The sequence below is a fragment of the Dermacentor albipictus genome, unplaced genomic scaffold (genome assembly GCF_038994185.2).
Source record: "Dermacentor albipictus isolate Rhodes 1998 colony unplaced genomic scaffold, USDA_Dalb.pri_finalv2 scaffold_26, whole genome shotgun sequence".
NCBI lineage: Eukaryota > Metazoa > Arthropoda > Arachnida > Ixodida > Ixodidae > Dermacentor > Dermacentor albipictus.
Window position 1 is genome coordinate 3,600,638 of NW_027225580.1, and position 19,900 is coordinate 3,620,537.

The 19,900-nt window shown below is 44.9% G+C and overlaps 1 protein-coding gene across 2 annotated transcripts in view; it reads left to right on the top strand.

Annotated features, from left to right (window-relative positions):
* LOC139052507 (probable cytochrome P450 12a5, mitochondrial) overlaps positions 1-19,542 on the top strand; it is a 151,284-nt gene extending 131,742 nt beyond the window's left edge. For both annotated transcript variants that reach the window (XM_070529624.1, XM_070529625.1), the window contains exons 8-9: positions 15,484-15,717; positions 19,014-19,542. In XM_070529624.1, the coding sequence (XP_070385725.1) occupies positions 15,484-15,717; positions 19,014-19,157 (378 nt within the window). In that variant the 3' untranslated portion in view covers positions 19,158-19,542. The remainder of the gene's footprint in view (positions 1-15,483; positions 15,718-19,013) is intronic.
* Positions 19,543-19,900: the final 358 nt, after the last annotated feature.

The window sequence follows — 19,900 nt, forward strand, 5'->3', positions numbered from 1 at the left end:
TATAGCCCCTCTGAGATTTAGAGTATCAATAACTGAAACGAAATAAAATGAAATGATGTTCTAGTAAATCGCGAGCAATGTGTGGCTCGTATTGCTGGTATCCGTCATTCTTCGTTCCGTTTGTTAAATCGCGAGCTAAAATGTGCGCCCACTGATTACCCGAGATACTGTCGTGGCCTGAGCACCAGTTTATGGCATGGTCGTGTTTTAGCTTGTCACCCAGTATTCTTGTAGCACCTTTCGGTAGTCTAGTATGTAGAAACTCTCTACAGGCCTCTTACGAATCAGATAGGATTAAGTCATCAGTATTTTCTGCCTCTTTGGTACTAATGGCTGGCGGAATGACCGCTGCTTCACCGTTGTGGTGCAGCTCGTTTTAGCGGAGGCTACTACAGCTCGGATGGTACGTTTCATAGGTTGAACTGCTACTATGAGGCAGCCCTCAGTTGATTTGGCTGCATCGGTGTAGACCATCTCTTAACTCCGCTGAAATTGTTTTTGAAGCAGTTGTGCTCTAGCCTTTCTTCTCGCCCCGTTGTACAATTTGCTCATGTTCCGCGGGATGGGAGAGATGGTTATGCGTTGTCTTGTTGCACTAGCCATTGTAGTTATGTGCTCTCTACAGTATTGTGGTCTGGCGGGGTAGCCCAATGCAATTAGGGTTTCTCTGCCTACCTGCGTGAGACATAGTCACTCATTTTCTGATAGAATAGTTGCTGCTTTCTGCTCTTCGAAAGTGTTGTACACATGTAGCCTTTGTACTTTCTCATAGGACTCGTTTATCGGTATTCCAAGGGCAGCTTTATATGCTCTTCGTCGATCTCTTTAATTTCCTTTGGTGTGAGCTCCTTATATATGTGACTCTACTGAGGACGAAGGCTTGTTCTAATCATATGGTTTTATCTTCAGAGAGCCACTTGCTCTTCCTTGTTTTCCTGTGAATCATTCGAGCTCTAAGATTTATGAGTTCAATAGTGTGGCTTGCACTCTTGTTGCTTTGAAGCCATAAGCCTAAGATTCTCATAGTTTGTCTCTCCGGCAGAATTTAATCTTCTATATATAATTACATGACTCTTAATCGCTAGAATGTTGGCCATGGTCGCATAAACTGATTTATCCGCTGCACATTCCCTGTCATTTCCTTCGGCAAAGTCCTGTATTGCATTTATCGATTCTTGCAAGATTTGCCCCTTCTCCGCTAATGAGCCTTATTAACACATAGAACAATGTTATCTACATATTGTCAAAATTGCTGCTTTGCTAGCCGGTTGATTCTCATATTAAAGAGAAGCGGTGAGAAGACTGCTCCTGGGGGAGTTCCTTTGTCTGGCATGGGAAATATACACGAGATGATGTTCTCCATGCCAACTATTGCTCTAGAGTTTAATAAAAACGATATTACGTAGTGAAAATCTCATGTTCCACCAATGCAAAGATTGCAATTCTTCCATTATCAATTTGTGGAAAATAGTATCGAAAACAGCAACCAGAAGGCAAGATCTCCCAAGTAACAAAGTACCTAATAATGAAACAAGAAAGAATGAAATTGTCCAACTCAAGAGAAAGAATTTGCGGAACTGTCAAAACTGATCAACGAGGAGAAAATAAGTGATATTCCAAACTATAATGTGAGAAAGACTGAAAAAGCCGTACAAAATGGACCCAGCCTGAAATCAGTCAGAATGTAACTCGGCATAGGACAAACCAAGATTTATGCACTGAAAGATAAGCAGGATAATATCATCAGCAATCTCGAAGATATAGTAAAAGCAGTGGAGGAATTCTGTACTTACCTGCACAGTACCCAGAGGACTCAGGATAACTTTATTCGAAACAGCAATGAACAGGATAGAGAAACTCCTCCTATAACTAGCGATGAGGTCAGAATAGCCTTGCAAGACATGAAACGGGGAATATCGGCAGGAGAAGATGGAATAACCGTCGATTTAATCAAAGATGGTGGAGACATAATGCTTATAAAACTGGCGACTCTATACGACGTGTCTGTCAACTGCAAGGGTCCCAGCAAACTGGAAGAATGCAAACATTATACTAATCCACAAAAAGGGAGACGTTAAAGAATTGAAAATTATGGGCCCATTAGCTTACTCCTTGTATTATATAAAATATTCACCAAGATGATCTCCAATAGAATAATGGCAACACTGGACTTAAGCCAACCATGGGTACAGGCAGGTTTCAGGAAGAGATGCTCTACAATGCATCACATCCGTGTCATCAATCAGGTAATCGAGAGGTCCGTAGAGTACAATCAGCCTCTAAATATGGCTTTCATAGATTAAGAAAAGCCATCTTATTCAGTAAAGATACCAGCAGTCATAGAGGCATTACGTAATCAAGGATTACAGACCACTTACGTAAATATCCTGGAAAATATGTACTGAGATTCCACAGGTAGCTTAATTCTCCACAAGAAAAGGAGGAAAATGCCTATCAAGAAACACGTCAGACAAGGAGACAGAATCTCTGCAATGCTATTCACTGCGTGCTTGGAAGAAATATTCAAGCTATTAAACTGGGAAGAATAGGAGGAAGGATCGACAGCAGATACCTCAGCAACCTTCGGTTCGCCGATGACGTTGTTCTACTTAGCAGCACTGCAGACGAGTTGCAACAAATTATTGAGGACCTTAACAGGGAAAGTGTGATAGTGGGGTTGAAGATTAATAGGCAGAAGACAAAAATAATGATGAATAGCCGGGAAAAGGAACAAGCGTTCAAGATCGCCAGTTAGGTCTAGAGTTTGTAAGGGAGTACGTTTACCTAGGTCAAATAACCATAGGGAATCCTGATATGAGAAGGAAATTCATAGAAGACCAAAAATGGTTTGGGTCGCATACGGCAGACATTGTCAGCTCCTGACTGCAAGGTTACCATTATCATTGAAAAGGAAGGTGTATAATTAGTGCATTTTACCGGTGCTGACACATGGAGCAGAGACTTGGAGACTGACAAAGAAGCTTGACAACAAGTTAAGGACCGCACAAGTAGCGATGGAACGAAGAATGCTAGGCATAACCTTGAGACTGAGCAAGACGGGCTAGTTGGTGGTCGATATTTGAATGCATAACGTAACCGCGCAAAGGACAACGGACGACGAAGGAAGCAGGAAGGTCCAGGAAGGTCCCATATTTATACATGCATCATAATCACACTTGATAATCATCGCACAACGATGACTCTACATTGGTCTGCGGGCGTGAGTGGCACAAACGTCTATGTAAATAATTTAAGTCTTCTTCACTGAGTGACACTGAAGAGCTGCTTACGCAGCTGCCAGATCGCATTTTTACATAGTATGCTTCATTGATTTGTCGGCTCAGTCGTGATGCAAACATCTTCAATACTTTTGTGTCGCGGAACCTAGGCATGCCATTACGACAGCGGTGATAATGGTCGGCCAGTTTTCCACCCCCGCCAATCATCCGACCCCTGCGCGGTGCTCCTGCAGTCTGATGTTTAAACACCGTCCCGTCTGCCCTGTGCAGCTGTTGCCACATGAAAGGGGTATCTGGTACACTACCCCTATTCTGTATGGCACGAACCTGTCAACGTGCTTGATATTGCATTCGTTCCTTTCTTGCTTCCCTGCACCATGTTGCACATGCCCGCGAGTTTCTTGCGCGCCGTAAAAGAACCGGGACTTCACACTTTCCAGCCACCTTTCTGAGGCGGTGAGAAATTGGGTGGTTGTATCAAACTGGGGGGGGGGGGGGGGGGTTGGCAACAGGTTTCCGGCGTTGCGGCTCTTCGCTTGGTCGGAGCTCTTATTTGCCCGCGCTTCCTTGGCAAGGGCTTTTAGCATCGAGGGGACCATTTCACAGTGAAATCCCGCACTGTGCAGTCTTTCCGTTGCGGCTCTCCGCCGCAACGGAGAGTTCTCGAACGTCACCAAGAACCTGCGAAGTAGCCGCAGGCTGCAAGGACTGCCCCCAGAGCACAGACTTTTTCCGGAGAGGACAAGGAAGATCGTCACCAAGACAACCTCAATGGCAGCCCCAGCGATCCCCATCGTGCTGCAACAGCCCAGGGAACCACTGACCTTCCATACATCATCATTTAAAGACCCTGATAACTGGCTGGAAACATGTGAAATGTTCGCTGCATTAAACAACGGGAACTCCGAGAAGAAGCTCCGGCATATATACTTCGCCTTAGAAGACACCGCGAAGACGTGGTTTGAGAACCGGGAATAAACCCCGACAACATGGGAACGGTTCCACCACGGCTTCTTCCACCAGACGTTCACAAGCGTCCTGTGCAAAGAGCGAGCCCAAGCTTTTCTGGAAACCCGCATGCAACGGCCGAACGAGAACATCGTAATCTTTTCGGAGGAGATTACTCGCATCTTCCGACAAGCCGACCCAGACATGCCGGAAAACCCAGACATGCCGGAAAACCCATACATGCCGGGGCCAGTCCGTGAGCCCACACCCGGAGAACTAATAGCAGCTACCGATGGAGGTGCGGTTGCTGTTCGTCGAACTGACGAAGATCCTCCGGCACCGACGAGGACACCGAAGAGGCTATCTCGACGCCACAACAATGAGACGCCGGCATCCCAATGAAACCTGGAAGAAAAGAATGCACCTACGACGAAAGACCTGACGACGCGTACAAGCAACACGTCAACACGATGCAGCTGTGATCTAACCTAAGACCTAACTGCAACACAAGACAAAGAACAACCTACCTCGACGTGCTTCTCGATGGCCACGTAGTCACCGCCTTTTATTGGACACAGGAGCCGACTACTCCGTCATCAGTCGATTGTTCGCCGCCAAGCTGAAGAAAGTCAACACTACATGGGACGGCCCTCAAATTCGGACAGCTGGAAGACACCTCATAACGCCGAGGAAAATATGCACGGAAAGAATTACAGTTCATGACCGGATCTACACTGCAACGCTCGTTGTGCTCCAACAGTGGCAGACGAAGAAGTGTTTCTATCATAGAACGCTTGTACCTTTGTCTCGCTTTGTTCCTTTCCAAACTCTGGGAGCTGCCACACCCGTGTTGTGGCAATCGCCGAAGAAGCCCTCAAAGACCTTCCTGGAGCCAAACCATTACGTGTGGTCGCGTCCAGGAAACGTGGAAATGCGTAAAGTGACACGGACAGCCAGGCAACCGAGTTGTACTCGGACAGCGTCGACTCGTCGGACGAAGATTTCACGCTTGTCATGAGCCGAACCACAAATAGAAGACTTCTACGGAGGTCATCGTCGCCAAGTGTCTCCACCCTGAAGACAACACCACAGCGCTGGCCGCACACTATGCTCTTCATGCCTGTGGGCCCAGTGTCAAATTTGCGACTCCTAAACAGGCAAGTCCTTTCTGCATTTCTTGAGGGAATCGCGCCAAATGAGATAAAGGACGTGAGAATAAACGCACGGAAGAATGTCCTTGCTGTAGATGTTCTACACCATAGTGCACTGCAAGGCCTGCGGCACGTAACAGAGATCGACAAAGTACAAGTGCGATCCATGATACCTACTGGCTGCAATGGGACTATCGGCGTCATTTATGATGTCGATATTTCTGTGCCAACCAACGAATTACCAATAATAATAAAGCCAACTACAGAAGGCACTCTTATCACGCACATCACAAGACTTTCATCAGAAGACACGCACATCACAAGAGCACTTTCACGCTCTTATCCCCTCGTCTTGGGAACGAAGCTCACAGGCGGCGGGCGACAGCGCTTGTTTCCTCTGGTAGTCTCTCTGTTTAAAACCAGCCGCCAGCGACAACACCCGCACGTGACGTCACTGCACTAACTCTTTAAAGCTGACACGCCGAGGATGACGAGGCCACCTTTGACGAAGATAGGTCCTCCTATCGAAACGTTGGCCAGTCTTTCTTAGGCACCTTATCCCTGTTTACGAACTTTATACCACAGTGTGCTATTCCATCTGTCAGCCCCTTTCTTGTTTTTGTTCTTTTTCTATGGAAGAACTAGAAGCTGCGCTGGCTTTGTGCAGGCGTTCTTCAGTGCCAGGACCTGACAGTATTACATACCGTGCCCTGTGTAACCTAGGAGATCAAGCTCGGAAGGCACTCTTGCTCTTGTACAATGACTCCTGGCAGACGGGTGCGGTTCCGCAAGAGTGGAAGTCAACTCGCCTCATTCCACTTCTCAAAGCTGGCAAGTCGCCTTTGGACATTTCCTCTTACTGTCCGATCGCACTTGCCAGCTGTGTCGGAAAAACAATGGAAAGAATTATTTTAACACGTCTGGAATGGTACTTAGAGTACTATGAAATCTATCCACATGCTATGGCCGGATTCAGCTGGGGCCGTTCGTCAACAGACAGCGTTGTTGACTTGATAACATTTGGGCAACACCAAAAGGCCTGTAAGCTACTATCTGCTGCTCTGTTTGTAGACGTTAAAGGAGCTTATGATAATGTCACCCATGAAGCCATCCTTAGCACGTTAGAAGCCGTCGGACTTGGTGGTAAGATGTATATGTGGGTGTGCAACTACTTACAGAGGAGACCATTCTACGTGCACACAGAAAATGGCCCGACATCCGCGCATTGCGGAAGACGAGGAGTCCCTCAAGGCGGAGTGCTTAGCCCGACTCTTTTCAATCTCACCCTCAGTGGATTAGTTTACAACCGTGCCAAGCACGGTACGACTTTCCATCTATGCGGACGACATCTGCATTTGGGCATCAGGTGTGACACGACTACAGCTTCTCGCTCGGCTTCAGAAGGCAGCCACAATGACATCTTGCTACCTTCGTGACGAAAGACTTGAAATTTCATGCGGAATGTGCGCAATGGTGCCATTCATGAGGAAGCCAATGTCTGGTTACGGCGTATCTATTAACGGACAACTTATACCATACAGCAGAAGTCACAGGTTCTTGGGAGTCGTAATTGACAGAGACCTGTTTTGGACTCCGCATGTCAATTACGTGAAAAAACGGCCGACTGCTATCTGTCACTTGTTCAGGTTCCTTGCAGGAAAAAGTTGGGGAGTATCTATACACGCTATGTTACAGTTGTACATGGCGTTGTTCGTTGGATTCCTGCGATACAGCCTGCCTGCAATATCCAACACTTGCAAGACTAACCTGCGTACGATTGATAGTATTCAAGCCCAAGCCCTTAAGATATGTCTTGGCTTACCACGCTGTGCATCAACGGCTGAAACTATTGCCCTTGCGCAGGATTACCCGATCACGACGCACATTACCGTTGAGACAATGCGTATGCATCTCAGGCATTGTGCTAGGACCCCTTTCCACCACTTGGCGAGCCTCACTGCTGCAAGGCCCTGCTGGACATTTAGTGGCATTGTCAGTGCACATCGTGCGTCGTTTACATCAGGGTACGCACCTGCGGCCAAGCCAGCGTTTCCTCCGTGGTGTTTTAGCCGTCCATAAGTACATATAATGATTCCAGGACTACAGAAGAAGACAGATCTACCAACCCCTGCTCTAAAACAGCTGAGCTTACTTCTTCTGCATGAAAAGTACAGCATCCACTTGCACATCTATACCGATGGATCGACTACGTCGTGCAGTTCTGCTGGTGCCGTGCTTATACCAACGCGAGGAATGACACTGCGGTTCAGGACACCCCATGTCACGACCTCAACTGCGGCACAACTAACAGCCCTGCGTCGAGCACTGGAATTCATTGATTCTGAAAGACATACAAAATGGGCTGTGTTCTCTGATTCAAAACCGGCATTACAGCGCACGCAGTCAGTTTTGCGATACGGATGTCATGACCAATTGACATACGAAGTCGTGAAACTTTACCATGATGTCCAACAAAAAGGCCACGAGGTCGTTTCTCAATGGGTAGCTGGCCACTGTGGAATCAGTGGCAATGCTTCCGCCGATAACGCTGCTCGCACAGCACATCAAGAAGAGCACAGCGTTCCAATTCCGCTTTCGAGGACTGACGCTGCAAGGCAGCTTCGACACCTGGCACGCAGTCTCACAGTGCCCGAGTGGAACTCGCCGAACTTACGACTTACACGACTACAACGACTAAACCCCTCCCTGCAACTCCGACCTCCACTCGGACTTCGTCGTCGATGTGAAGCTACGCTACTCTGTCGCCTTTGGTTAGGAGTTGCCTTCACAAAGACATACTCTACATTAACTGGAGCGACTGACAGTGCAGCATGCGAGGTCTGTGGCACCGAAGAAATCATCGACCACCTGCTGTGCCACTGTCCAAGATATGCCCTAGAGAGACAAGAACTTGCCAAAGCTTTCCAAAAACTGGACAATTGGCCGCTTTCTGTGCAGGTGCTGCTGGAACGCCGCCCCCATCGCCCGTCGGCCCATAAAGTGGTGAAGGCGCTTTTGTGTTCTTTAAGGACCACGGGTTTGTGCAACCACCTGTGACTATTAATGTAATTTCTGTAAGACCACAAGCGTCAGCGAACTTGCCGCAATTTCCTTCTTTCGTTCCCTCCTCTCTTTCCCTGTGATCTTTGCTTTCCCCTTTCCCATACCCCCGGTGTAGTCTAGCCAACCGAACGTTATTCTGGTTAACCTCCCTGCCTTCTACTTTTCACTTTCCTCCTGCTCCAACAGTGCTCGCGAGACGCAATTCTCGGCATGGACTTCCAGAACCAACACGGCGCCATCATTGACCTGAGGTCGAAGTCGACACGCTGTCCACAGACCAAGCTACACCAACACGGATGCCTTCCAGTAAGCATGCTTTGAGTGTACTTGAGGACCGAGTCAGCATCGCGCCTCGCTACAGCATCGCCATTTTCGTCGGCAGCGAAACACCCGCAGACGTAGAAGGTGTCATCGAGGGCGACCAACGTGTACTGCTCGACCTTGAAATTTGCGCCGCAAAAGGGGTCGTACATTGCACGGAGGGAAAGCGAAAGGGATGCTGACAAACTTCAGCCAGGAGTTCAAGCACATCCACAAGGCTACGACGATCGCATACATCGACGAAATTCTGGAAACCAGCAATGCATTTGTCCTCTTGGATTCGCACCTACACTGAAATCGATAGTTCTCGAACCAGACTTCGACATAATGGGACATGGAAGCACAGCCGTGACGCACGCGAGCCAGACGCCTTTTCACTTTCTCGTGCAGTTCGCAACAGTATTCGCAGCACTGGACTTACCTTGCACTGCGCCTGGATCCGTATCACGGCCGCCCGCCAGCTGAGACGCCCCCCTCAAGTCCTCATGGCTTTCATCCCTTGGCTAACTGTCAACGCCGTTTTCAGAAATCCAAATCTGGCCCAACGTTCACCTGCCATCGGCATCGACAGACGCATCCTATGCAACGTACTTTAGTCAACCCCTTCAGTGAGCATGGAAATGGCAATTACCCACGCCAAACAGACGCCTTATCGCTTTCTTGTGCAAGTAGACTCAGTACATTCGCTTTACCAGAAACTGTCTAACAACCTTTGTCTGCTGCTGCTTCCATGCCCACAAGTGTTGGTCTCATTTATTTGCGAACGATTCCATTTTGCCACGTTGTTACTCATGAGTGGTGATGTTGAATCCAACCCCGGTCCTAAAGAAGATTCCGACAGACAATACGAAGAACTGGTCTCACTGATGAAATCGTTGCATAAAAAGATGGACTCTAAACATAGTGAAATTATGGCGTTCCTAAACGAACGACGGCAAGCTCAGACGTCTCTTGAGCAGCAGATGGGAGACATGCGTAGCAGACTTTCAGTTGTAGACAATTCATTATACGCTTCCAAAGGGCAAGCAGGCGGGAACGTTACCCCCCCAAACTGCAGCACTAACCGACCGCTTAGACGATTTTGAGGACCGATCCAGACGAGAGAACTTAATAATTTCTGGCTTTCCTGGTGACCCCTCTTAAATCTGGGCGGAGTCCAATAAACTGATCTGTTGAGTCTTGAACACAGCAGTGCACCTAAACCTCGATGCGGGTGACGAGCGCATAGGTTGTGCCCATAGGTTAACAAAATTTGTCTGTGGAAGATTTCACCAATTGTGGTGAAATTCCTCTCATCCAAGCTCAGGGTTAGCATTCTGGCCTCGAGAACCAAGTTTCAAAATTCCAAAGTGTCCGTTAACGAAGACTTTTGTAAAGCGACGAGCTCTTCACGTAAAAAGTTGTATGACTTCGCAAACGCTGCTGGAACCAATTTTACATTTGCCATAACAAACTTTTCATGAATAATAAATGCTATGTCTATTCGTCGGCTACTAATAGCGAACTGCCCCCAAGCAAAAGCCTCGTCAGGGCACGTTCAGCATCAAACACGCCGATTCAGCATCAAACACGCCTTTGTCCTAACAAAGCAAGTGCTTCGAACATAGAGTGATTTGACCATTCTCCCTTATTCTCAAATGTAAGAAGTTTTCTTAACAAGCGTGAAGCTTTATCTGCCGTCCTTGACTCATGTGTTGACGTTGCTCTCTTCCCTGAAACCTGGATGTTGTAAGATGTAACGACATGTGACTACAACGAGATGAGGACAATGACATGACGACGTTGGTATGACAACTGTGTGCAGAAGCGGGAACGACATCGATGACATTACCAAGACGACATGGCAACGATGATGTGACAACGAATGCATGAAAACATCTGTGTGACGATGACGCAACGCCGACAATAGCATGACAACGGAGGCATAATCACGACTGAATGACGACAGCTTAATTAACGTAGAAAGACGAACAACAAATTATGTCGATCGATCGACGAAGGTCGATAAAGCCGACGGCAAGACGGCAATTGTGTGGCGATACTGAAGTAATAATTTTATAATTTCATAATTTATTTATTAGTAAAATACAGATAATTGCATGTGCGCAGTATACATAAGGAGGTCCCATGGACAAAGACTGTATCGGGACCTCCTGCTAAATACACTTATGATGTTACACAATGTTTAAAGCAACAGTAGTACAGATGAGAGCTAAGAGTAATATCAAAACATGTTTATAGCATATGAGTAATAAGAACACTTGTTAGCTGCAGGATACTATAAAAACGCAATAAAATTTAAAATTAAAAAAGGAGAGATTCAGTAAGTATTTATTATGAATGATTTTAGTTCTCGTTTAAATTGGTATCATTTTTTTGCACTTTTGATGATAGGTGGTAAAGTATTCCAATGCGATATTGCGGAAAATTCCGCAGTCTGTTTACCATAGTTAGTTCGCACTTTAGATAGAAGAAAATTATTATTGAGTGCAAATATAATGTGACTGAGCTAATGGGTCACAAGGTGAGAAGCAGATTGATGGTAGTTCCTTAGTCATATATTTGTAGAATAAAATTCCTAGATTATATTTGGTGAGTTCTGAAATGGTTAGGATGTTGTTTTCATGTAGTAGGGATTTTTCATTAGCAAAGCCTGAACTGCTTTTAATTATTCTTATGGATTGGTGCTGGATTACCAGGAGGGATGCCTAGTGAGTGTTATAAGTGTTACCCCACCATAGTATGCCGTAGTTAATATGAGAATGAATGAATGAGTGGTATAGCGAGATTAATGTATTATGTGTAAAGTAGGGACGAGTTTTAATTAGAACGCGAATAGCGAATGCTATTTTCTTTTTGATGTGAGAAATGTGATCTTTATATTTCAAGCTGCAGTCAAGAGAAATCCCAAGAAAAGATGAGCATGGACTGGGAGAGATGGAGTGTGAGCCGAAAGTTAAAGAAGGGGAGAATGCCGAATGTTGTTGATGTGAGGAAAATACAACAAATTTAGTCTTGGTGGCATTGATAGATAATAGGTTTGCATTACACCAACTTAAAACATTTTGTAGCGCAGAATTTAGCTTGGTAATAAGAAGTGACATGTGTTTATCAGAGGAAAATATGGTAGTGTCATCAGCGTACAGAATGCATTTAGTAGAGTACAAACAGTTAGGTAGGTCATTGATATAAATCAAAAACAGTAGTGGTGCTAAGATGGATCCTTGAGGTACGCCAATGTTAGTGGTTTGTTCTCTGGAGTAGACATTAGACGCAGACACTATTTGAACCCTTTTTGATAAGTAACTTTTTTAATAATGAGAGCGCAGGACCACAACCACCGATAGCCTCAAGCTTAGCAAAAAGGATAATATGGTTTAAGCAGTCCAATGCCTTTGTTAGATCAATGAAAACTGAACCTGCAAATAGACCATCGTCAATTATTTTTTTAATTGGTCAGTTAGATGTATGAGTGCCAAATCTGTGGAGTATCCATTACGAAAGCCAAATTGGCATGAAGAGAGACTATTAAATTTAGTGAGATATTTGGTTAGACGCAATGCAAATAATTTCTCCAGAACTTTGCCGAAAAAGGGTAAAATACAAATAGGGCGGTAGTTATGTATTAATGTACTGTCACCTTTTGTTAGAACTGGAATGACTTTACCGTGCTTAAGCTCGTTAGGAAACACAAGTCTTGAATATCGAATTAGTAATATGAGACATGATATCAGAAATTAGGTGGGCAATCATTTTAATGGTAACAGGTAAAACTTTATCTATTCCAGCACTGGTGGGTTTTAGGCGACATATAACGTTATATATTTCTTCTGGCGTTGTGGGGAAAAGAAAAAAATGTATGAGGGAGAGGATTAGGTTGAGTTACTTGTGAAGGAGAGGGTGTGTCATCATCAAAAAAATAGGAGCTGAAGGGTGTTGGCTACTTGGTTAGGGGAGTTGTACTCTGAGTTATTGTATATAATTTTTGATAGCTGTTCTGGTTTAGAATTCCTGTTTAGAAAGGAGTTGACGATGTTCCGTTTCAATTTGCTGTTATTGCCGGCTTGTAAGATTTTTTGTTCTAGATATAATCGTTTTGCCACTTTTAACTGGTTGTTTATAGAGTTACCTAACCTTTGATATCAGGCAAATAATTTGGTATTAAAAGGCTGGTTTTTAGTTTTTTTTTAAAGGTTATCGCGTTTACGCAAAGCTGCTAATAACTTTTTTAGACATCCATGGATTGTGAGAGAATGCAATGGTTTTTTTACATCTCCTTTTACAAGTGAATTTATGAATAAGTGATATAACTACAGTAAGAAATTTAAAAAAATGCTTTCTGAGGATCATTAAAAGCTTTTACTTCAGACCAGTCTATATTAGCAATGGCAGTTATGAAGCTCTTTTTGTCCAGAACGTATTTGAAGTGTGGAAGAGGGCAAGGACTCAAGTTATGTTTAAAACGTAGAAGCAATGGGTAATGATCTGTTATGTCCATATCAAGAACTTTTGCCTCTGGTGAAGATATTGAGTTAGATAGGACATGATCAATTAGCATCCCTGTGCCACTAGGAACCTGTCATGTAGGAACATCAATTAAGCATTCATATCCGTAGCTTTGTAGCAGACTGGTGTAAGAAATAACTGTTGGTGGTGTGTCATTGATTAGATTAATGTTGATATCACCCATTATAATGACATTTTTATTTTCTAGTGAAAGGGTATGTAAAATATGATCAAGATTATAAAAAAGTCGTCGACTGATGACGAAGGCGAACGATAAATGCATCCAAATATTAAATCTCTGTTATCACTAGAGGGAGAACAATTAACTATGGACAACGGGACGACGATTTGTATGACAACAATGGTATGACGACGACGGCATGACGAGAGTCTTATTTCTAAAGTTACAATGATGACAATTGAATGACCGCGACATTATCACGACCACGGTATGACAACGAATGATTCACTACGACTGTATGACGAAGACAACGGCATAACAACGGCCGGAGAACCATGGCATCACGACGAGTCTATGAAGACAACGACCTGACGACGACCGTATGACGAAGCCTGTATGACGAGGATGACGGAACGACAACATGTTGAGGGTCGATTGACGAAGTTATAGTGAAGATGACGGCACGACGACGGCAATACAAAATGTCTGATGTGGAGGCATAATAACGACTGGAGATCACGGCAAGACAACGGCGCCATATTTGCGATTGAATGAACATGGTATTATTGCAATACGATGATGAAGAAATGTTGACATCGATAGAACGACGAAGGCGGTATGATGGCCACGTTACGACGACAATGCGACGTCGTTACTGAAGTGATGACAATGACAAGACGGCAGCGTGACGGCGGCGGCATGACGACGAGTGTGCGACGACCACGACGGCATCGCGGCACCTAACGCATACCTAGTGACCCAAACTATTAGACCGCACGAACCACTGGGTCAGAGTAGAAGGCGCAATGATGATGGTTTGACGAGAGTCACATCAGGACGCCGGAATGACAATGAACGACCACGACGGCAGCACTGCGGCACTGTGATAGCGAACGCAAGGCGAGTGTGTGACGACAATGGTGTGAAGAAGGTGGTAAGATGAGTGTCGGATCACAAATATGTAATGACGGGGGCGCAACGCCCACGACGGCATCACGACTACCAGCTGATACCTAGTGGCTTAAGCTATATTAGACAACTTCGGCCACTCTGTCGGGGTGGATGGCGTGACGACGACAACGGCATTGCGAAAGTAAGATCACGAAGCTGGAAAGACGATAATGGAACGACCACGATGGCATAACGACTAAGACCTAAGGCCCAAGCAGGGAAGACAACTTTGGTCACTGTGTTGGTCTAAAGTGATAGATAGATAGATAGATAGATAGATAGATAGATAGATAGATAGATAGATAGATAGATAGATAGATAGATAGATAGATAGATAGATAGATAGATAGATAGATAGATAGATAGATAGATAGATAGATAGATAGATAGATAGATAGATAGATAGATAGATAGATTCAAAACGGCTGAAATAGGGGCAAAGCATGCTATTCGCATCTAAAAGCACAACTGGATTCCTATATTCATTCAGAGTGGCGCTGTGAACTACGGCAGTGAACAATTGTCTGTAAAAGTACCAGAGCTGCAGACGGTCTCCAATCAATTAGTTATCGCAAATGGGGCGTCCTTAGGGCTCGTCTTTAAATTGTACAACTGGCTTTGTCTTGCAAGTGTATGTGTTTACAAAAGAAAAGTAAGAAAATTTTTGCGATGTTAACAGTTCAGCTTATTAACTTCACTGAAACTGAGAGTGTTTGTTTTGGATATATTCTGCTTGAAATCCCTTCGTCGCTATTGCTATTCGAAGCTGCACCTCGTGCTCCCATATTTCACTGCATGGTCCTCTACCGAAATAGTTTACCGTTATCGCTTTGATATCACACATATTACCTGTGTGTATAAATACTTGCATTAGTAATTTTTGGGAGCACGTTGTGCAATAAAATATAATTAAAACCTAAGCGTGTTCCACTCTTCTGCAAGACTTCGTTTGCTCCGCATCTTGACCACACTCATAACAGTCAATTGCACTCTTCAAGCGTTGTACCAGGCGCATTAATGTACGAACCTGTGTAGAATATTCGAACATACCTAGGCATCTATCCGGTCGTTCAGTGTGGATACCTATTGAATGTTTTATGGAACCGGTTTTCAAAACCCTCAGGTGGTGCTAAGGACCGAGTGGTACGTAGCCGGAAGGTTGGAGGAGAACTTCAGCCGAGCGACCACGTTTCTGCCCGAGAGGTGGCTACAGAGGTCGAGCGAGCAGCAGCATCATTCCGGCAAGGCTGAACTGTGGACCCTGCACCCGTTCGCGTCGCTGCCCTTTGGCACAGGGCCGCGAACGTGCATTGGTAAAAGGATCGCCGAGATGGAGCTCTGCACACTTCTGGCTCAAGTGAGCAAGAATTACGATTAGGAAAGCTATCAACGAAAAATGTAGTAACAATACTATCACTTTATTATCGCTTTCTCTTCCGTTCTCACTATTCAGGAATAATGTACAATACCCGCACCACCACACCTTGTTCGTTCAAGTCGGTTGGATATACCTTATCGCACTGAAGTACTAAAGCGCCAAACAGACGACACAAGAATGGACACGGACGAGCGCTTGTTGTCTGTTTGGCACTTTAGTACCTCAGTAAAATGCACCAACTAGCCCAACAAAAAGTTCGGCTTGAATACCTTATCGTGTTCGTTCTTCGATGTATGCTTAGCCTCTTTTCTCGCTCGGTCCCTCTTCATTTATATACAGACAGAAGGGTGTCCAAGTGCTACTAATCTGTCAATAATACAGCAACACAGAGGTTAGAAATAGTTAAATTCTGTTTTGATTCAGGTAATTAGAAGTAAAGCAGCTTGAACGACTGCACAACTTCCCTATCTAACAGCCACGATTAATCTGATTAGAAACAGTATAAACAGATTCAACTAACAATGTTCATCCTAATTGTTGCGCAATAAACGTTTTCAGTAGTGCAATCTAGTGGAATGTTCAGCGGCCCGAGTATAGCTAAGAACTGCCCATGATAAATGACATATGTTCAGCAACCGGATAGTCCAACTTTTGGTGAACGTCCTTCCGTGGGAATCGCTTGTTGCAGCATCAAATGTTGGGCTTTGAATTAGCCGCTTTTTCACAGCACGGGAAGTAATTCACCCTGGCATGCTGCGTACCTTCTTCATTGCACACTTAAACAAATTCAAGAAAGACAGACGTGAGCTTGTCCTGACTTGTCAAAATTCTGGGTCCCCTTGTTTCACCTTTGGTTATCGCTCTGTTAATACATTTTTTTTCGCGATTAACGTTTTTAGCCATGACTTCGATTTGATCAACGGTGAAGCCAATTGCAAGCCAATCTGCAAACTTTGTGCTCCAATTAAGACTTAGTTTTTTCTTAATGAAAATAAGGACGCGCCACCGAGAAGACTCGCGAAGACATCATACGGTACAGTGGTAGTATCTGGATTTCTATGCGCCACCGCAAAGAAAGAAGCGGGAGGGACTGAATGATGGAAGCATGAAAAGCTAACAATCAAATAGTTAGCTCAAGATTTAGCACGTTTTGGTTAAAAAGTACCTTCGACTGTGTGTACAGCTTCGCAGACGATATTTTCACAACGCACAGATCCTAATAGTATCCTAATTAAATGGTGACATTGAGAGCAGAAAGGAGGCAGAACTGCACAGTCCTGTCCGTTATAAAAATGTGCACGCAAAAGTAGTCACGCAAAGAGTAAATCGTGCTGCTGGATTAATGAGCCGAATATGAACCTAATCAGATAACCCTACCCGAAAAGACTTTCGGCTGAAAATAAATATACACAGGTATTCTGGAAAGCATGCCTATACCACATCATAAAAATAACAGTGACAGTTATACGATATCCGGTGTCTTTCAAGGAACGATTTTCAGTGATGCTCAGTAAGTGTTCCTAGAAATGCGGTTGGGCTGCGGAGCATTGAGGAGTCCATGCGACAATATTGACATTGCAGTAGTACGCATCATTAAAGTACGATTATAGAGGTGAAGGCACGGTACTGGGCCGTAATTTAAATAGTCCTGAACCACTTTTTATTAAAGTCGCAAAATGCATTTGATGTTAAAACAGAGCATTTCAAGAATACTTCGCCTCAAAATATAATTCAAAGCGTACAGCAGAAGCGGAGTTATTGGCCATCAAAGATCGCCTGTGATCTTCGCGGTGCTCCCGGTATTTCTCAATGCTTTGCACTGCGAAGGCTATGGTGGAGTGGGTCGGTGTCTACAACGCTCCGCCTACCGAACGTCACAGTGGCGCGTCAAAGTTTGATTTTGGATGTTAACGTAGCCCCCACTATTTCAGATTGTGGCGCGTATGGCGTACCAAACTCGGAGGATATCCATCAGCTTACGGTTTATCTCCCCTGGTTTCATGTACTTGCTGCGCTAAGGCGTACTAGATAGCTACGCACGGCCATGGCCGTGCGTAGCTATCTTCTCTGCGAATCATTCTCTGCAGAATCATTCTCTGCGAATCATTCTCTGAATCATTCTCTGCGAGAATGCATTCTCGCAGAGAGTAGCACATTTTCTTTTGCCCTTATGTCTACGACAATTACACAATTTCTGGGGGCGGAACATACTTTATCTTGTTCACTCGTGCGAGTACTTGGGCAGTGCGCACATCGGCTAAGTGATGGATGCCGCACTCCGCACTCGCGTTGAAAGGATTTTTAACGTAATGAGCTTCGGCCATGATGGCGACACGCCTCGAGGGAGTGCAACTCGGGAAGCAGGGGACTCCGCTCGTCAGATGTTGGAACTCGGGCCTTGAGTCACGTCACCCACCGATATCAATAGGCGCACGAAGTCTTCTGAGCGAAGCGAAGTCTTCTAAGGCGTCGAGCCAGGAGAGGTCAGGAGTGAGCGCTCGCTGGCAAGCATATCTGACCTGAAATTTTTCTTCTTTAGAAGCAAGTTGACCATTCAAAAATAACAGAAGTTAGGGCGGCCCGACGGCTACGACACTGATAAGCAGTGGGCCAAAGTTCCTACGCGGGCGGGCACGGCCGAGCGTTCGCAGGTCATGGCACCATAGGCGTACTTCCAGAAGTACGTAGTTTCTATCGAAATACCGAGCACACCTTTTCGCTTCCTTCAACCTGTTTATTAAACTTCGTCAATAAATATACACAGTGAAAATAGGAAGAAGCGCACTGATTCAAACATCCTTCTTGATTGATGACAGGTATTAGGCCAATAGCAGCCGCATGTATGATAATCTGCTATTCCCTGAACTATAGCAGCTCGAATAAGAGTGAGGCCTCTGTTTAAAATAGTGTTGGTTGGACAGGGCACTTCACTTGCGAACATATACGTGCCGCGCACGACTGCAAATCTTGGCTGAGAGGACTTCACAGCAGAATATTCACCGAGGGGTAGTCAGCACGCTTTTAAAGGCGATGCTACCTCACGTTGCTTGCCTCCCGCTGTGTAAATGTAGACACTGTACGTTCACCGGTACAACCTAAGCTGCATAGCTAAAGGAGCAGTGAACGAAAGCGTTGCTTTAGAAACCTCTCATTTCCTTCACAGGTAAACTAGACAACAATACGCAGTGACTAAAAGTGATAGAGTTTTTGGACGTGTACATATTTCCTATACCAGATGGTTAGGCTGCACATTTTTCTCCTTTTTCCTTGCACAGGTACTGAAGAGGTACAGAGTTCAAAGTCATCACGGTGACATCGGCTTTCGTACGCAAGCCACTGGAAGGGCTGACCGACCGGTCACACTGCAATTCAGTGATTTGGAGTCCACGGTTTCAAGTTTGCCTAAATACGTCGAATGACAATTCAACCATCGCCATAACGCTTGTAGCTCACCAAATATACAACAGACAGCGCTTTTAATTTTACACCCAGTTTATTAAAAAGAGATCAAGTGTGTAAAACGTTTGTTAAGCGCTCTTTTACATGAATATACTAAGACATTATTGTGTGTCTTGTGGTCTTGTTTTGTGTTTGTTGTTGTGGTCTTGTTTATAATGTGTTTAGTTCTATTATCAAAGTCGCGCTGTGAAAGCGCGAACGAAAGTTCTATAAAAGAGCGCATTTTTATTGCAGCAATCTTCGCTTCAGCAATCACTTATGTCCTATGTTCCTTGGCCATGCTTGGTGCCTTTTGTACCCAGATCGTGATTTGCAACGTTTAATGTGTCTATTTTCTGTGTTGGAAATAAAACATTAAGGATACTACTTGGGTGGCACTTCCTTATAACAGTGACAATTATTTATTTTTCTCAAAATATTCATAGCAGAATAATCACGGGTGCAATAGATAAGCAAGACAATGAAAGAAGCATTTTACTGTGACAGTGCTAGAAGCTCGAATGCGGCCTTGTTCTGTCCTTTACGTTAAACCATCGTCTTTATGCCAACATTTACGTTGTGTAGGGGTTGGAGGACGGGACTTCGGGATGAAAACCAAACTTGGGAGGGATTTATTCTACATTATATACAGAGAGGTGACAGTCATGTAACAGTTGTACAGTCATTACGGGCCGGCAGCAACTCGGACGCTGCGGCCCGCTGC